This window comes from Mobula birostris, chromosome 3 (genome assembly GCF_030028105.1).
Source record: "Mobula birostris isolate sMobBir1 chromosome 3, sMobBir1.hap1, whole genome shotgun sequence".
NCBI lineage: Eukaryota > Metazoa > Chordata > Chondrichthyes > Myliobatiformes > Myliobatidae > Mobula > Mobula birostris.
In genome coordinates this window covers 11,315,473-11,332,685 of record NC_092372.1, presented here as the reverse complement: position 1 = coordinate 11,332,685, position 17,213 = coordinate 11,315,473, and the positions used below count along the sequence as shown (strand labels likewise).

The 17,213-nt window shown below is 43.0% G+C and overlaps 1 protein-coding gene across 4 annotated transcripts in view; it reads right to left on the bottom strand.

Moving 5' to 3' along the window:
* Positions 1-644: 644 nt before the first annotated feature.
* rab27b (RAB27B, member RAS oncogene family) overlaps positions 645-17,213 on the bottom strand; it is a 186,266-nt gene continuing 169,697 nt past the window's right edge. For all 4 annotated transcript variants that reach the window (XM_072252214.1, XM_072252212.1, XM_072252211.1 and 1 more), the window contains exon 6: positions 645-9,678. In XM_072252214.1, coding sequence (XP_072108315.1) covers positions 9,489-9,678 — 190 coding nt within the window. In that variant the 3' untranslated portion in view covers positions 645-9,488. The remainder of the gene's footprint in view (positions 9,679-17,213) is intronic.

Below are 17,213 nucleotides of genomic sequence, written 5' to 3'. Positions count from 1 at the left end.
GGTATCATAGGACCATAAGACATAGGAGCCATCAATCATTTTCATGAACCTCCTTTGAACCCTCTCCAGTGGCAACACATCCTTTCCAAGTTAAGGGGCCCAAAACCGCTCACAATACCCCAAGTGAGGCTTCACTGGTGCTTTATAAAGCCTCAACATTACATCCTTGCTTTTATATTCGTATACAGTTCTTATATCTTAACCCTTTCATTCCCTGAATATTTTTTGTGACTCTCTTCTGGACCCTCTCCATTATTATCACATTGCTTCTTGGGTAAGGGGCTCAAAACTGCCCATAGTACTCCAAGTGCAGTCTGACCGATGCTTTATAAAGCCTCAGCATTACACCTTTGCTCCAGAGTAGAATTAAGCTATTCAGCTCATCCAGTCTTTTCCATACCTGACACCACGGTAGCATAGTGTTTGGCCCAATGCTATTACAGCTTGGGACATTCAATTCTGTCGCTGTTCTTTAGGGAGTCTCTGTACATCCTCCCCTTGGAGTGAGGGTCCTCTCCTTTCCTCCCACAGTCCAATAACCTTTGACATCCTTACAACAACATTCTGTGCATCATCACTAACCAGAAATCAAGCAACACTGTAACAAAGAGGTTTAGGATAAAACTATTTTTATTTCTTTTCATCCATCTGAATATTTGCATTTGATAAGGAATATGGAAGATATTGTAAAGGGAAACGATGTGGAAGCTAAGCAGAGCTCAACGGTACAAAGCAGGTGAATATGTGGAAAATGGATCTGAGTGCTACGTTTGTCAAGCATTTCCAATGAAGATACATTCGTTGAAGTTTCTCTCTGTGTTACAAGAAACAACTCCCATACATACATGAGTTTCTCTGGTGTATGTCCATTAGATACTAAAGTGATACCTTAATATATCATATATGAGTCCTGACGAAGGGTCTCGGCCCAAAACGTTGACTGTTCATTTCCACGGATGCTGCCCGACCTACTGAGTTCCTCCAGCGTGTTGTGCGTGTTCCTTAATATATCAAGTGTCTATTGCTATATTGTATCACATTTTTGTATCACTCTTGCTGGTTAGTTGAAGACTAACTTCCACAAATACACTTGATACTTAATGTTAATCTTAAATTGTAAAATAGATAAAGGGCCCTCAGTTCCAAAACTTGCAAAGCTCAAATAGAAGACAGAAGCTAAAAATGAGAAGAATAGCAACTGGGAGTTGATGTGTCAAAAAGATAAAGAAAGAACAGAACCAACAAAGTATAATCACAAGAGTTTCTTCAGATGCTGAAACTCCAGATTAACACACACAAAATTCTGGGGCAACTCAGCAAGTCAGACAACATCTAGGGAAAGGAATTTTGTTGGTATAGCCCTGATGAAGGGTCGCGGCCTAAAATGTTGACATTTTGGTTTGAAACCCTTCATCAGGAATTTACTAACAGGACACAATAGATTCTGCAGATGGTGGAAATCCAAAGCAGCACACACAAAATGTTGGAGGAACTCAGCAGGTCAGGCAGCATCTATGGAGAGTAATAAAAAGTCAACATTTCAGGCCGAGACCCTTCATCAACACTGGAAAGAAAGGGGGAAAATGTCAGAATAAAAAAATGGGGAGAGGGCAAGGAGTAGAAGCTAGAAGGTGAGAGATGAAGAAGGGTCTCGGCCTGAAATGTTGACTGCTTATTCATTTCCATAGATGCTGCCTGACTTGTTGAGCTCCTCTAGAATTGTGTGTGTGTGGCAAATGATAGATGAAGCTAGGTGGGTGGGGAAGGAAGAAGCTGAGAGGTGACAGGTGGAAAAGGTAAAAGGCTGGAGACGGAGTCTGATAGGAGAAGAGAGTGGACCATGGGGGAAGTAGAAGTAGAAGGGGCACCAGTGAGAAATGATAAGCAGGTGAGGAAAAAGGGTAAGAGGAATTGAAGAAGGGGGAAGGGGAAGGACACTAACTTCTCATTGGATTGTGCACTTAGTGCCTGCCTTGCTTACAAGCTTCATTCACACATCCTGACCATTTGTCAAGTTTACGGGAGCTTTCCACATACCTTCAAATGGTGAGACCATATCTGAAATCACAGCATAGTATGTAGCATAATGTGGCGAGATGTTATCTACATATCTTCATTATAAAGTAGTCCCTGCTTGGAAAGTCACTGATGTCCGAGCTGATAGATGAGTGCAATAACAGATTACTTAATGATCCAAGCTCTGATGAAAGGGCATTGACCTGACTGGATAATTCTGTTTCCTTATAAAACTCCTGCATGATCTGCCTGAGGTCCCATCATGTTCAGGAACAGTTATTACTCTACAACCATCAGGCTCCCGAACCAGAGTAGATTACATCACTCACCTCAATATTGAACTGATTCTACAACCTACAGGCTCACTTTCAAGGCCTCTTTACAACTCATGTCCTCAGTGTTTATATTTGCACAATTTGTCTTCTTTTGCACATTGTTTCGTTGTCAGTCTTGGCTTATGTAGAGTTTTCTCGTAAATTCTATTGTATTTCTTTTATTTCCTGCAAGTGCCTACAAGTAACGAATCTCAAGGTAGTATATGGTAGCATATACTGTGTATACTGTCTTATTCTGGCTTTTTACCACTTCATTTCCAGTCTTGATGAAGGGGCTCGGCCATAGATGCCGCCTGACCTGCTGACTTCCTCCACCATTTTGTGTGTGGTACTTTGATAATAATTTTGATTTTGAGTATTTCTACACTTCTCTGATTTTCAACATCTATAGATTTTGCTTTTCAATTACACGATCATTAGCCTGCGCAACCAACATCAGTTAACAGTGATGCAGAGAGAATGGATCAGCAATTCAAGTGTCAGTTGGCAGGATCAATAATGGCGAATCAAGTTAACCTCAGCAGATGATCTATTGAAAAGGGGTTTGTTACACATAGGGGTGAAAGTTCAAAGGTCAAAGTAAATTTACTATCAAAGTACACATACAACCCCAAGATTCATTTTCTTGCCAGCATACTCAATAAATCCATAATAGAGCAATAACCATAAAAGAATCAATGAAAGACCACACCAACTTGGGTGTACTGTATGAAGCTCATAGAACGTCGTCGTGGTTCACCAGCAACCTCTTGCCGTAGAACAGTACAGTGCAGTGTGGGCTCTTCAGCGCATGATGCTGTGCTAACCGATACAAACTTACTCCATGATCAATCTAACCCTTCCCTCCTACACAGCATAGAGCCTCCATTTATCTTGCATGCATGTACCTATCTAAGAGTCTCTTAAATGCCCTCTATGTATCAGGCTTCACCAACACCCCTGGCAGTGCATTCCAGCCATTTCCCACTTCCCTTCTTTGTGCATGTTCCTTTCAACACTTTTTCTTTCATTGTCAAGCCTATCTCAGGGTTTTTATCTAAATGCTCAATAATTTCTGATGTTTAATCCATCAGCATCTGTCGAGGGAAATGGACTGTCAATGTTTTGGGAGATCCAAATCTGTCCAGAAATCCAGATCTGTCCCGACCCACATAGCTCCCCCAGCAGCTGCATTGTTTCAGATTCTGAATTGATCCAATTAACTTGAAAGGAAAGAGAGAAGATCTAGGCAAGGTAAGAGGAAATGGAGAATAGTGTTAGCGTCAGATGAATTTTGAGTAAGAGAATACAACAGTATAGTAGGGCCTATTATGTTGTGCCAACCTGTCTAAACCTACTCCATGATCTATCTAATCCTTCCCTCCTACACAGGCCATAACACTCCATTTTTAAACTACACATGGTATGCATCCCTTGGTTGCCCAAATGACTCTTAAATCATTGCTACCGTACCTGCAGCCATCACCCCACCCTGTGTAAAACACTTACCACATAAATCTCCTTTAAACATAGAACAGAGAGCAGAACAACACAGTGCAGGCCCTTTGGCTCACAATGTTGTGCTAACCCATATGAACCTACTCCACAATCAATCTAGTCTCTCCCTCCTACACAGCCCATAACGTTCCATTTTTATCATCCATGTCTCTTAACCTCCCTTGGCAGTGTGTTAGACCATAAGATATCGGAGCAGAATTAGGCCACTATTTGGCCCATTGAGTCTGCTCTGCCTTTTCACCATTACTGATCCATTTCCCTCTCAGCCCCAATCCCCTGCCTTCTGCCCTATCCCTTCATGCCCTGACTAATCTAAGAACCTATCAACCTCTGCCTTAAACATACCCAATGAATTGGCCTCCACAGCTGTCTGCAGCAGTGGTTTCCAGAGATTCACTACCCTCTGCTTAAAGAGATTCTTCCTCATCTCTGTTCCAAGTGGATGACCCTCTGTTCTGAGGCTGCATCCTCTGGTCAGATCGCCCAGGCAGTTTCAAATTAGTGGCCATATTAAAGCTTCCCTAAAGGCAATATTGTTATTATTAACACAAGAGGTTCTGCAGATGCTGGAAGCTCAGAGAAACACACACAAAGCATTGGAGGAACTCAGCAGGTCTACAGTTTATTTATTTCTATAGATGCTACCTGACCTGCTGAATTCCTCCAGCGTTTTGTGTGTGTTGTTATTATTAAAGTTCATAAGTTCAATGTTCAAAGTATATTTATTATGAAAGTATGTATATCATATACAACCTTGGGATTTGTCTTCTTGCACATACTCACAAAAGGAATGCGGCTCAGTGCTGCAGCCGATTCAGGAGCCTGATGGCCACAGGCCATAGCCACAGCTACGGAGACAGTTCAGTACAGCAGCTGGACCAGGAATCCGATGGCCGCAGTCCACAGCCACAGAGACAGTTCAGTGCTGAGGTGAGAGCCAATGGCTTCAGGCCACTGCTGCAGAGTCAGTTCAGTGCTGAACTTCAAAAGTTCATTAGTATTTTTATCATTGGGATAGGGAAAAGAGTAATTTGCATATGAAAATTACACTCTCTGGAATGATGGTCGGAGAAAGGCAGTTTGTACTTGTACGCATAACATCACTCAAAGAGTCATTTGAAAGATCATCTACATGGGCCAGAAAATAATATTTTAAAAAATTCATTATTGGGTTTGATGTTTAATGGATTTTTTCAATTTATTGAAAAGAATGTCCTCAGATAATGTCAATGACTCTACAGACTCTGCTATTTCTAAAGATGAGCCTTATTTGTCACACGTACAGCGAAGCACGTCACTTTGCATCGAGGATGTGCTGGGGGCAGCCCGCAAGTGTCACCACTCTTCCAGCGCCAACATAGCGCGCCATGACTTTCTAATCCTAACCCGTACCTCTTTAGAATGTGGGAGGAAACCGGAGTGCCCAAAGGAATCACTGGGAGTACATGCAAACTCCTTACAGACAGTGGTGCGAATTGAGCCCTGATCTTACGGCTGGCGCTGAAAAGTGTTGTGCTAATCGCTGTGCTACTATGCTGCCCTTCTAGCTTTGAATTTCAGTGGAATTGACCAATCTACTAATTACAGTATTTACCTATTATATAAGAAGTGACAGAAATTCTGAATTGTTCTTTCCCATTTGGGCAGCCACCAGTGAAAATGAGGGGAAAAAAACAGATGATATAAATCTAGAGGTTTCATAGACAATAGAGTTCAGGAACAGACCCTTTGGCTCACCTAATCTATGCTGAACCAATTAACTTAGTAATCAAATGGCCAACCAAACTAACCCCCTCTATCTGCAAAATGTCCATCTCTTTTCATTTTCCTCATATTCATGTGCCTATCTAAATGTCTCTTAAAAGTCCATAATATAAACACTGCTACCACCATCCCAGGCAGCGCGTTCCAGGCATCCACCAGTCTTTGTTTAAAAAATCTTGCCCCTCAAATCGCTTTTGAAATGATTCCCTATCCCCTTCATTGTATGTCCTCTGATAGTAGACATTACAACCCTGAGAAAAATATACTGTCTACACTTTCTGTGCCTCTCATAATCTTATAAACTTCTGGCAGATCTCCCTTGAGCCTCCGCCACTCTAGAGACGACAGCACAAGCTTATCCAGACCCTTGTTTTAGCACACGCCCTCTAATCCCGGTAGCATTCTGGTAAATCTCTTCTGCACCCTCCGCAAAGCCTCAACATCCTTTCTACAGCGGAAGGACCAGAACTGAAACAGATAATTGTGGAAAGTCTCTGCAGGTTAGGCAGCATCTAGAAAAGAGAAACTGAGATAACATCAAACTTTTGGACTGAAATATTAGCCCTGTTTCCTTTTCCGCATATACTGCCTGACCTGCTGATTATTTTCCAGCCTAGTTGAACGCGCTAGTGGATGGTCTTTCATTGATTCTGTAATGCTTCTTATTCTGTAGCTTTGTTGAGTATGCCCACAAGAAATGGAATCTCAGGTTTGTATATGTTGACATACATGTAGTTTGATAATAAATTTACTTTGACATTTTAATTTTGGTTTCCTACTTTGTTATGGATGTCAGTTAGCTGCATGAATTACTCAGAAAGCACAAATTATATCACACTGAGAGAAATATGGTATTCCATTTGTTGTAGGGGAAAGATTAGTGAGGGTCAATAACTAGTAAAGAGTGATGTGGGTTGTGCTAATGTGGTAACAGGAAACCGTAGACAAAAATAGAGACATGGAATGCAGCAACGATGACACCCAAGTTATTATTTTATAGTTTGCACCGATCGTTGTAACAGGAAGCTGGATTTACTGTTAAACCTGTGGATATCATTTTATTCTGTAATCAGGACCTAGTCTGTCACTTCATGAAGTCTTCCTGTTGCCACCATTCTGTGCAGTGATGGGGGTGTTGTAGGGGAAAGAATGGCAAGGGCAGGTAACGACAAGTAAATAGTAAGTACTGGAGGAACTCAGCAGGTCAGTCTGCATCTATAGAAATTAAAAAACAGTCGACATTGCAGGCCAAGACCCTTCATCAGGACTGGAAAGGAAGGGGGATCCAGGGGGAAGTAATCGGCAGGTGAGAAGAGGTAAGAGACCAAAGTGGGGAATAGAAAAAGAGAGGAGGGGTGGGAATTTTTTTAACCAGAAGGAGAAATCAAGATTCATTGATTAAATAGAACGTGGGTTGTGCTAGTGTGGCAACAGGGAACTGCAGACACATGGAATGCAGCATTGATGACATCCAAGTTTCAGAAACATCATTAATCATGTTATAGCATGCACCCAGTGTTGTAAAAGAAAACAGAATTTACTGTTAGGCCTGTGGATAATCATTTTATACTGTAATCAGGACCTAGTCGGTGACTTAATTACGCCTTTCTGTCACCCCCATTACGTAGTTTTACTGGTGATCTCATCAACTGAGCTCAGGTAGATCAGCTATGACCGGTCTCCTGGTGCGCTCCGGTTTTTAACAAATCGCCCATTATCTTGAACACCAACTCCATGTGATCTTGCAGTTTGCTCCTGCGAATTTCTAACAAGTGGTCAATATTCCATGCAGAAAAACATCCAGATGTATAATTGAGAATGGAAAGTCAATCACTGGACAAAGTCTGCACCGAAGCCTTTGTTTGGCGAGATCAACACACAAATTACTGGAGGAACTCAGCAGGTCAGGCAGTTTTTCTATGGAAGGGTATAAACATTTCAGGCTGAGGCCCTTCTTCAGGACTGGAAAAGAAAGCAAGAGAAGCCACAATAAGAAGATGGGGGAACGGGAAGGAGTACAAGCTGGCAGGTGATCGGTGAATCCAATTGATGGGCAGGTGGGTGAGTAGGGGAGGATAGATGAAGTGAAAAGCTGGGAGGTGAAGATGGAAGAGGTAAAGGGTTGAACAGGAAGGAATTCGATAGGAGAGGAGAGTGGACCATGGAAGAAAAGGAAGGAGGAGGGGCACCAGAAGCAGGCTGTGAAAGGAGCCAGAATGAAGAAGAGAAAACAAGAGAGAAGGGAGATAAAATACAGGCAGTTGGAGAAATCAACATTCATGCCGTCAGGTTGGAGGCTACCCAGACTGAATGTGGGGCTTTGCTTCTCCAGCCTGAGAGTGGCTTCATTGTGGCTGCCTTCTGGATGTCTTACAGGTATTGCAAGATGGAAACTACACAATAATTGTGATCTTTCCACTGAGCTGATACGCCCCAATCACATTTACCATCTCCCCAACTGAGGAGGGATGATTGGAGGTCAAAGCTTTTTGTTAAGAAAGAGCTAAGGGATAAAAAATATTGATTATACTTCAGAAGAAAGCACTATACCTAAAAAGAACAGGAAAACTCAGAATATCCATGTGATCATGCATATTTCTGCAATCATTTGATTGAATTGTAATTTACACTAAGTGGCCACTTTATTAGGTACAACAGTACACCTGCTCGATAATGCAAGTAGCTAATCAGCCAATCAGGTGGCAGCAACTCAATGCATAAAAGCATTCAGACATGGTCAAGAGGTTCAGTTGTTGTTTAGACCAAACATCAGAATGGGGAAGAAATGCGATCTAAGTGACTTTGACTGTGGAATGATTTTTGGTGCCAGATGTGGTGGTTTGAGTATCTCAGAAGCTGCTGATCTCCTGGGATTTTCACACTCAACAGTCTCCAGAGTTTACAGAGAATGGTGTGAAAAACAAAACAAAAATCCAGTGAGTAACAGTTCTATGAGTGAAAAAGCCTTGATAAGGAGAGAGATCAGAGGAGAATGCTCTTGATGAACTGGTTCAAGCTGACAGGAAGGCGACAGTAACTCAAATAACCACACGTTACAACCGTGGTTTGCAGAAGAGCATCTCTGAATGCACAACTCATCGTACCTTGAAGTGGATAGGCTACAGCAGCAGAAGATCACACTGGTTCTACTCCTGTGGCCAGTTTATTAGGTATTTATTTATTTAGAGTTACAGCACGGAATAGGCCCTTTGTAGCTAATGACCCCACCGCCCAGTAACCCACCTGCTTAACACTAGCCCAATCACAGGACAAATTATAATAACCAATTAACCTACTAAATGGTACATTCTTGGATTGTGGAAGGAAACTGGTGCACCTGGAGGAAACCCAAGTGGTCATGGAAAGAATGTAAAATCTCCTTACAGATGAATTGAAATCTGAATTCCAGAATGCTCTGGGCTGCATGAGCTTTGCACTAACCGCTACACCACCGAGGCACCCAATGAGGGACACTACTGTACCTATAAAAGTGGCCACTGTGTGTATTTTGCAAGTGAATCGGCCTTTGTAACTTGATGGCCTTCCTTTTCACTTTTGAACCATAAGGAAATTCAAGTTTCTTGTAATTATTTGGCAATATCAGTATTTGGCAGGAAGCATTTCAGTGGCTTATTATGGCTGGGGTGTATAATCTGGTGTAGTGAGGTATACATTTATAGATAAACTCTTCCAATTAAAATACTCAATTGTCATTTTCTGCAATACCTAAATAGTCTTATCTACAACAATATCCCCTAGTTACAGTGAAGATGACCAGCAAGAGAGTTTTAAAAAAAAAACAATGAGATAGGAAAATAAACTTTTCTGGTGAACCATTTACATGCAAAACTTCTTCAGCTGGGATGACCCGTGCTTCTAGCAGGCACACTTTTTGTCGTTTGGATTGGTATCTTCAAGTTTCTGGCCTGAGGTTCCAGTGACTGATTCAGGTATTTGGCTCTTGTCAACACACTCCTCCATGCGTTTCATTATTAAGTCCAGCAAGGCAATTACAGAGTCATCAATGCCGGCCCCAGTAGCAGCACTTGTTTCAAAGTATGGAATCCTGTGGAATGAAGAGAAGATCAGGTGAGCTTCCATTTTTCTTGTGAGAGGCTGGATAAACTTGGGCTGTTTTCTCTGGACCGTCAGAGGCTGAGTGAAGATCTGTTAGATGTTTACAAGATTATGACAGGCGTGGATAGAATGAACTGAGTATCTGTTTCCCAGGGTAGAAGTGTCTAATACCAGAGGGCATGCATTGAATGTGAGAGCAGGTAGGTTCAAGGGAAAAGTGAGGGGTAAGTGTTTTACTCGGAGAGTGGTGGATACCTGGAATGCCTTGCCTGCTGTGGTGACAGACGCAAATATATTAGAGGCTTTTAGGAGATGTTTGGATAGACATGTGGATGTAAGGAAGACGGAGGAATATGGACATAGGTTCACAGGAGGGATTAGTGTTTGGGAGCACTTGAATTTTTTTAAGCTGGTTTGGCACAACCTAGTGGGCCAAATGGCATGTTTCTCTACTGTACTGCTCTATGTTATATGTTCCAAACAAAATGTACAAGGAAAAGAAATAAAATGGCAAAGACTTATTTATTATTTCATCAAGTGGAGACCCAATCTGTTCTGGCAACGAATTCCACAGATTCACCACTCACTATAAAGTACAAATATCTAATCAGCCAATCATGTGGCAGCAACTCAATACACAATAGCATGCAGACATGGTCGAGAGGTTCAGTTGTTGTTCAGATTAAACATCAGAATGGAGAAGATATGAGATCTGAGTGACTTTGACTTTGGAAAGATTGTTGGTGCCAGGTGGGGTAGAGTATCTCCTGGCTCCTGCAGAAGAGCATCTCTGAATGCACAACACGTCAAACCTTGAAGTGGATGCTCTGCTGCAGCAAAAGACCACATACCTGTACATACAATCAGAGGCCACTTTATTAGGTACTTAATAAATTGACCACTGTGTGTATGCCACCATATTCTATCCTGAGATTCATTTCCTTGCAGGCATTCACAATAGGAGAAAGAAATGCAACAGGAATCAATGAATAAAAATTCAGCTGCAGAACTTGCCCTGGTGTCCAGTCACCTGTCGTTCGATTCCTCTCACATTCTCCTGAATCTGTGTGTAGCCGTGGGAACTGACGTGGGCTCACAATAGGCCTGTCTCATTGTTGGAGATGTGGAGCGGTGCCTGTTCCAGCCAATGAGATGGAGTTTTGACCTCACAATCTACCTCGGTATGGCCCTGCACCTTATTGTCTATCTGTATTGCACTTTCTCTGTAAGTGTAACACTTTATCAAGGATTAGCTTTATTCTCCATAGACGTACATTTATATGGATTAGAAATTTGCCAAAGTGTGTAGGTCAGATGTGACATGCAACAAAAAACATTAAATAATTACAAATAATAATGAATTATATAAAAATTAAAGTTGGGTTAAAGGATGTATTTGGAATAAACTTTACATAATTACATAAATACCAGCATGTACTTAGAATGTGTGGTGCATGGGGTGCCCAGGGAGGGGTAGCACCTTGGTGAGGGGGCTTGTTGTGTCCATTCCAGGGCAGCCCACTCGCCTTTGGTCCTCACTGGATTCTCAGCTCTCAACTGTGGCTCCAAGTAGCAGTCTGCATGCGACCGCGGCCATGCCTTGGTACACCACTTCAACAAGCAGGCTAAACCACATCAGAGCAGCCGGCGGCCTCGTACCCTGGTGAGGTAGCCACGTGCCTGTGCAGGCATGTGAAATCAGCTCTGGCAGACTGGACGGATGAGAACTACTATGAGGTCCAACGGACAGGAAGGCGGCACTGCAACGCTCCGTGGAGAGCGAGAGGCATGACAAGGCATTGAAGAAGTCCTGGTCGTCCACTGTAATCAAGGAAGACACAATTTGTGGCACTTGTTTGTACCACTGGACCTGGACTTCTGAGGTCAAGACAGCGGAACTGCCTCAGTGAAACAGCTTTTCCACTTTAAAAATTCTCCCAGCACAGATTCCCTGTCACTGTTGGACGGGACCAACAGCTACCACCATTTAGAATGTAAACATCCGTGTAAAAAGTGGTTTAAAGTGTCTACTTTAGAGTAACATTTTATTCTGCGTTCTGTTATTGTTTTATCTTGAACTTCCCCAAATCACAGTATAACGGATCGATCTATACAAATAGTATGCAAGACAAGCTTTTCACTGTATCTTGGTGCATGTGCCAACAATGAACCAACTCCAATTCCTGGATGGGAGAACTCCTCGAACTCTTTCCCCAATACACTGATGATTTCACTGGTGTCACATCGTGTGCTGATGCAGAATTGAATTTTTATCTCCTTTGTAGATCTTTAGAGCAAAGTACAGGCTCTTTGGCCCACAATGTTGTCCAACTTTTTAACCTACACTAAGATCAATCTAACCCTTCCCTCATAGCCTCTATTTTTTCTTTCACCTATGTGCCTATCTAAGAGTATCTTAAATGTCCCTAAAGTATCTGTCTCTACCACCACCCCAAGCAAGGCGATCTACGCACCCACCACTCTCTTATTCTACTATAAATTTCACAACTTATGAAGGCAATATTAAACCAGGTTCAAATTCTGTGCAAAAAAAAAGCCTCTGACATCTGCCCTATACTTCTTTCCAATCACGGATGCCTCCGTGTGTTAGCCATATCCATCCAGGGAAAAAAGTCCCTGGCTCTCCACTCTATCAGTGCCTTTTATCATCTTGTACACCTTTATTAAGTCACCTCCCATCCTCCTCTCCAGAGAGAAAAACCTTTCTCATTTTTGCTCTTTAGCTTACATTGTCCATATCTAGCATCTCCTTTCCCTTTCTGGATTCCTCTGTTTGTCTCAGGAGATAAAGTAGCTGCCGACATCTCTTATAAGATCTCCAGTTTTCCACAGCTGCACAGACTTCACACTCTCACTCCTCCTGTAACGACACCACTCCTTTTTCCCCAATTTATTTTTCTCCATCTCACTTGTACCAAGGTGAGGCCTTCCAGTTCTTCCTGGATTCGTGAATGTTTAAGGCTTAGTTTTCAGGGACCCATCACTGGTGAGCCAGGAGTTTGAGGCCTAGTGTTCTGTGATAGGTGGGGTCCTCGGATTGATGCTGAGGATCAAGCACGAAGGTGGAGTTGGAAATCTGGAAGTTGAGGCCCACTTGGGCAGAGCCCCAAGTCTGTCAATATCTGCGAGTCCACTGGGGAAGTAAAAGCTCCAATGTCAGCAAGTCCGAGTCCACTAGAGGCAAGAGGTCTGTCCTGAGGTTTAAAAAACTGTCAAAAGCAGAACTTCCTGGTGGCCAAACATTTTAATTCTGATTTCCATTCCCATTCCAACATGTTGGTCCATGACCTCCTCCCGTGCAAAATGAGGCCACACTCAGGGTGAAGGAGCACCATCTTATATTCCACCCGAATAGACTCCATTGTGATGGTATGAATATCGATTTGTCCTGCCAGTCTCCTCTTCTATTCCCCACTCTGGCCTCTTACCTCTTCTCACCTGCCTATTACTTCCCTGAGGACCCCTCCTCCTTCCCTCTCTCCTATGGTCCACTCTCCTCTCCTATTAGATTCCTTCTTCACCAGCCCTTTACATTTCCCACCCACCTGGCTTCACCTATTATCTTCCAGCCATCCTCCTTCCCCTCCCCTCACCTTTTTAAATTGGTGTCTTGCCCCTTCCTTTTCAGTCTGGAAGGAGAGTCTCAGCCTGAAACTGTTTATTCATTTCCATAGATGCTGCCTGACCTGCTAGTTCCTCCAGCATTTTGTCTGTGTTGACTGCCTGTGTGCATAGTTTGGAGGGGGTTACCAGGCTTTTTTTGTTAGCTGTTGTTGTTTTGTTGCTTACTTTCTTCTGTGTTGCTCTGCTGAGTCTTGTGGGCATGCTATGTTGGCACTAGAATGCAGACATCCCACCTCTCCCAGAAGTTCCGGGAGTCTCCTGCATATTAATAGTGGCTCTCTGATGCCCGCAAATTATATGCAATGTCCCGGAAATCAATTTTTTTGAGAGAGAGCGAGAGAGCGAGAGAGCGCGAGAGCGAGAGCAAGAGGGAGAGAGAGAGTGAGAGAGAGAGAGTGACCATGAGAGAGAGAGAGCACGCGAGAGAACGAGAGAACACCATGGCAGAGTGTTCCAAAAAAAGAAAATATAAAATGTACATCACCCCAGACTACCCTAAAGTGTACTCCTGCCTAATAGGGGTCAAAAATAATGACAGTGTTGCTCGCTGCACTGTTTGCAACAGTGACTTTTCTATTGCCCATGGTGGGTTAAGACTGTAAAAGACATGTTGAGGTGAGTTTAACAGGTGTCATTCATTCATTAGCATAGCTAACGTTATTTAAACTAGCTGACTAGCTGCTAAGGAGCTACTCTATTGCAGACATCCCACCTCCCCCGGAAGTTCCCGGAGTCTCCCGCAAATTGATGGTGCTACCTCCCTGAAATGCGTTTTTGCAGGGTGGGATGTCTGGGAATGTGCAGTGACGCTTATGGGCTGCCCCCAGCATACACTTGGTGTATTGATTATTAATGCTATCAACTCATGTTGGTATGATAAATAAATTTGAATCTGAATTAACTGTTCAATGCTGGTACCACTCTAATAAATACTTTCCTTTTCAACTTTTCCAGTGCATGTACAGTACTCTGCAGAAGTCTTGGGCACCATAGATTTTTTATGTGGTTTCAGATGGTATGACCTGCACAGAGCTCTGATCTTAACATCATTAAGGCTGTCTGGGATCACCTGTAGAGATGGAAGCAAGACTGCCAAAGTCTGTAGAACTGTAGCAAGTTCTCCAACATTCTTGGAACAACTTTTCAGTCAATTTTCTCAAGAAACCTCTCGTCAGTGTACCTAAGAAATTTGATGCAATTCGAAAGGCAAAGGGTGGTCACACCACATAATGGTTTGATTTAGTTCTTTTTTACTGTTTACTGCTCTTTATGGTAATTTTTTGATATTTAAAAACATTATATTTCATTGTTTTTGAAGGCACCTTCACTTTACAGAATGGTTTTACATGCACCTAAGACTTTTGCATCCTTTTTACAATATGACCGAAAGCTCTCATTGTAATAACATTAATAATGGAATCAGTATTTACACTGTTCCACTGAAAGGCTCAATCATTAATGTGTAACACTAACATCATTATAGATTTTATTATCTGTTACTACTCTATATGCTGTATATCAAATATGTACTGTGTTTGCACCCTGGTTACAGAGGGATATTGATTCGGTTAGCTCTACACATGTTGAATGACAATGAACTTGAACTTGTAATCCATCCTGAGATCGATATTACCCTGCCTTATCTTCAAAATCCTCTTCATCAATTCACCTCTCTTGATGATTATTCTCAGCAGAAAATGTGATAGACATATCTACATTGCAATTCAAACGCTAAGCTGAGGCTACCCCAGCACACCTTTAAGAGTGTTGGTTGTTAACATAAATGACACATTTCACAGTACATTTTGATGTACACCTTATCAATAAACTGAAGTGTGAAGTGTGACTTCTCGACCACAGTGGATGGAGATCCTAGGCTCAGTTCTTCTAATTCCTGCTGACTTCTTCCATGGGATGGGACATAAATAGAGCTCCATCCCACCAGGTTCCATATTCAAGCTATTATCCTTCTTATTTCCCAGTACGGTCCCACAATCAGCCATGTGTCACCCTGCCCCTCATTCTACAATCTGCATTTACATCTCTCCCCATGCCCCCTCCTCCTCGCTCTGCATGCTACATCTCCCCCTCATACTACATTCTGTATTTATACCACTCCCCCTCCTCCTCACTCTGCATTTTAGATCTTTCCCTCACCCTGGTTCTACATTCTGCATTTACACCTCTCCACATCCCCCCTCCTCCTCGTTCTGCATTCTGCATTTACACCAGTCCCCATTTCTTCTCCAATGCCTTCTGCATTCTACATCTCCCCTTCTCCTCCTCAATCTGCATTCTATATCTCCCCTCTCTCCTCTTTGTACTGCATTCCACATCTCCCCCTCTTCTCTTCCTTCTGCATTTTCACCTCCGCCCGCCACCTCTCCTCCTCAGTCTACATTCTACATCTTCCCCCTTTCCACTCTCCCTCACATTCTACATCTTCCCCTCTCCTCACTCTACATTTTGCATCTTCCCTTCCCCCTCTCCTCCTTGCTCTACGTTATACATCTCCCCTCTGCCCCTCATTCTACATTCTACATCTCCTCCTCTCCCCCGATTCTGCATTCTCAACTTTGTCCCTGTCATTCCACATTCTGCATCTTCCGCACTCCTCCTTGTTCTACATTCTGTATCTTCCTTCCCCGTCCCCCTTCTCCTCACTCTGCATTCTGTATCTACCCTGTCCCTGTCATTCTGCATTCTGTATCTTCCCTTCTCCCCCTTCTCCTCACTCTGCATTCTGTATCTTCCCCGTCCCTGTCATTTTACATTCGGTATCTTTCCACTCCCCTTTCTCCACACTCTGCATTTTCCAGGGACCACTCATTTGGTCGACTCTACCTCACTTGGAAAGGATTCCTGGAGACAGGATGTATGAGCATTTGGGGAAGCATAATTTGATTACGGATAGTCAGCATTGCTTTGTGAGGAGCAGGTCATGCCTCATGAGTGTGATTGAATTTTTTAAGGAAGCGACAGAACAAGTTGATGAAGGGAGAGCAATGGATGTGGTGTATATGGATTTTAGTGAAGCATTTTATACAGTTCCTCATGGTAGGCTCATTCAGAAAATTAAAAAAAATGGTATCTAGGGATGTATGGATACAAAATTGGCTTGCCACAGAACCCAGAGGTTGGCTGCAGATGGAGAATATTCTGCCTTGAGGTCGATAATCGGTGGTGTTCTGCAAGGGTCAGTTTTGGGATCCCTGCTCTTTGCAATTGAATGAGTAAGTGGAAGGGTGGGTTAGTAAGTTTACAGATGACACAAAGGCTTGTGGCATTGTGGGTAGTGCAGGAGGTCATTGTAGGTTACAACAGGACATTGACAGGATGCAGAGCGGGGCTGAGAAGTGGCAGTGTTCAATCTGGGAAAGTTTGAAGTAATTCACTTTGGAATATCGAACCTGAAGACAGAACATAGGGTTAATTGTAGGAGTCTTAGCAGTGTGGAGGAACTGAGGGATCTGGGGGTCCACGTCCTTAAAGTTACTGTGGAAAATGGGCTGGCTCGGTAGCATAGTAGTTAGCACGATGCTTTACACTATAGGCGACCAAGGTTCAATTCCCTGCACTGCCTGTCAGGAGTTTGAACATTCTCCCCGGGTTTCCTCTGGGTGCTCCGGTTTCCTCCCACAATCCAAAGATGTACTGGGTTGGTAGGCTAATTGGTCATTGTAAATTGTCCCGTGATTAGTCTAGGATTTGATCAGGGGATTGCTGGGTGGTGTGGCTCGATGGGTCAATTCTGTGCTGTATCTCAATAAATCAATAAATAAAATGGTGGTGCTGGATAAGTAAAAACCAATCCAATGACTATGTGGCGACACTAGCTGGTTCCCCCAGCACACTCCTGGATGGTTATAAACACGAACC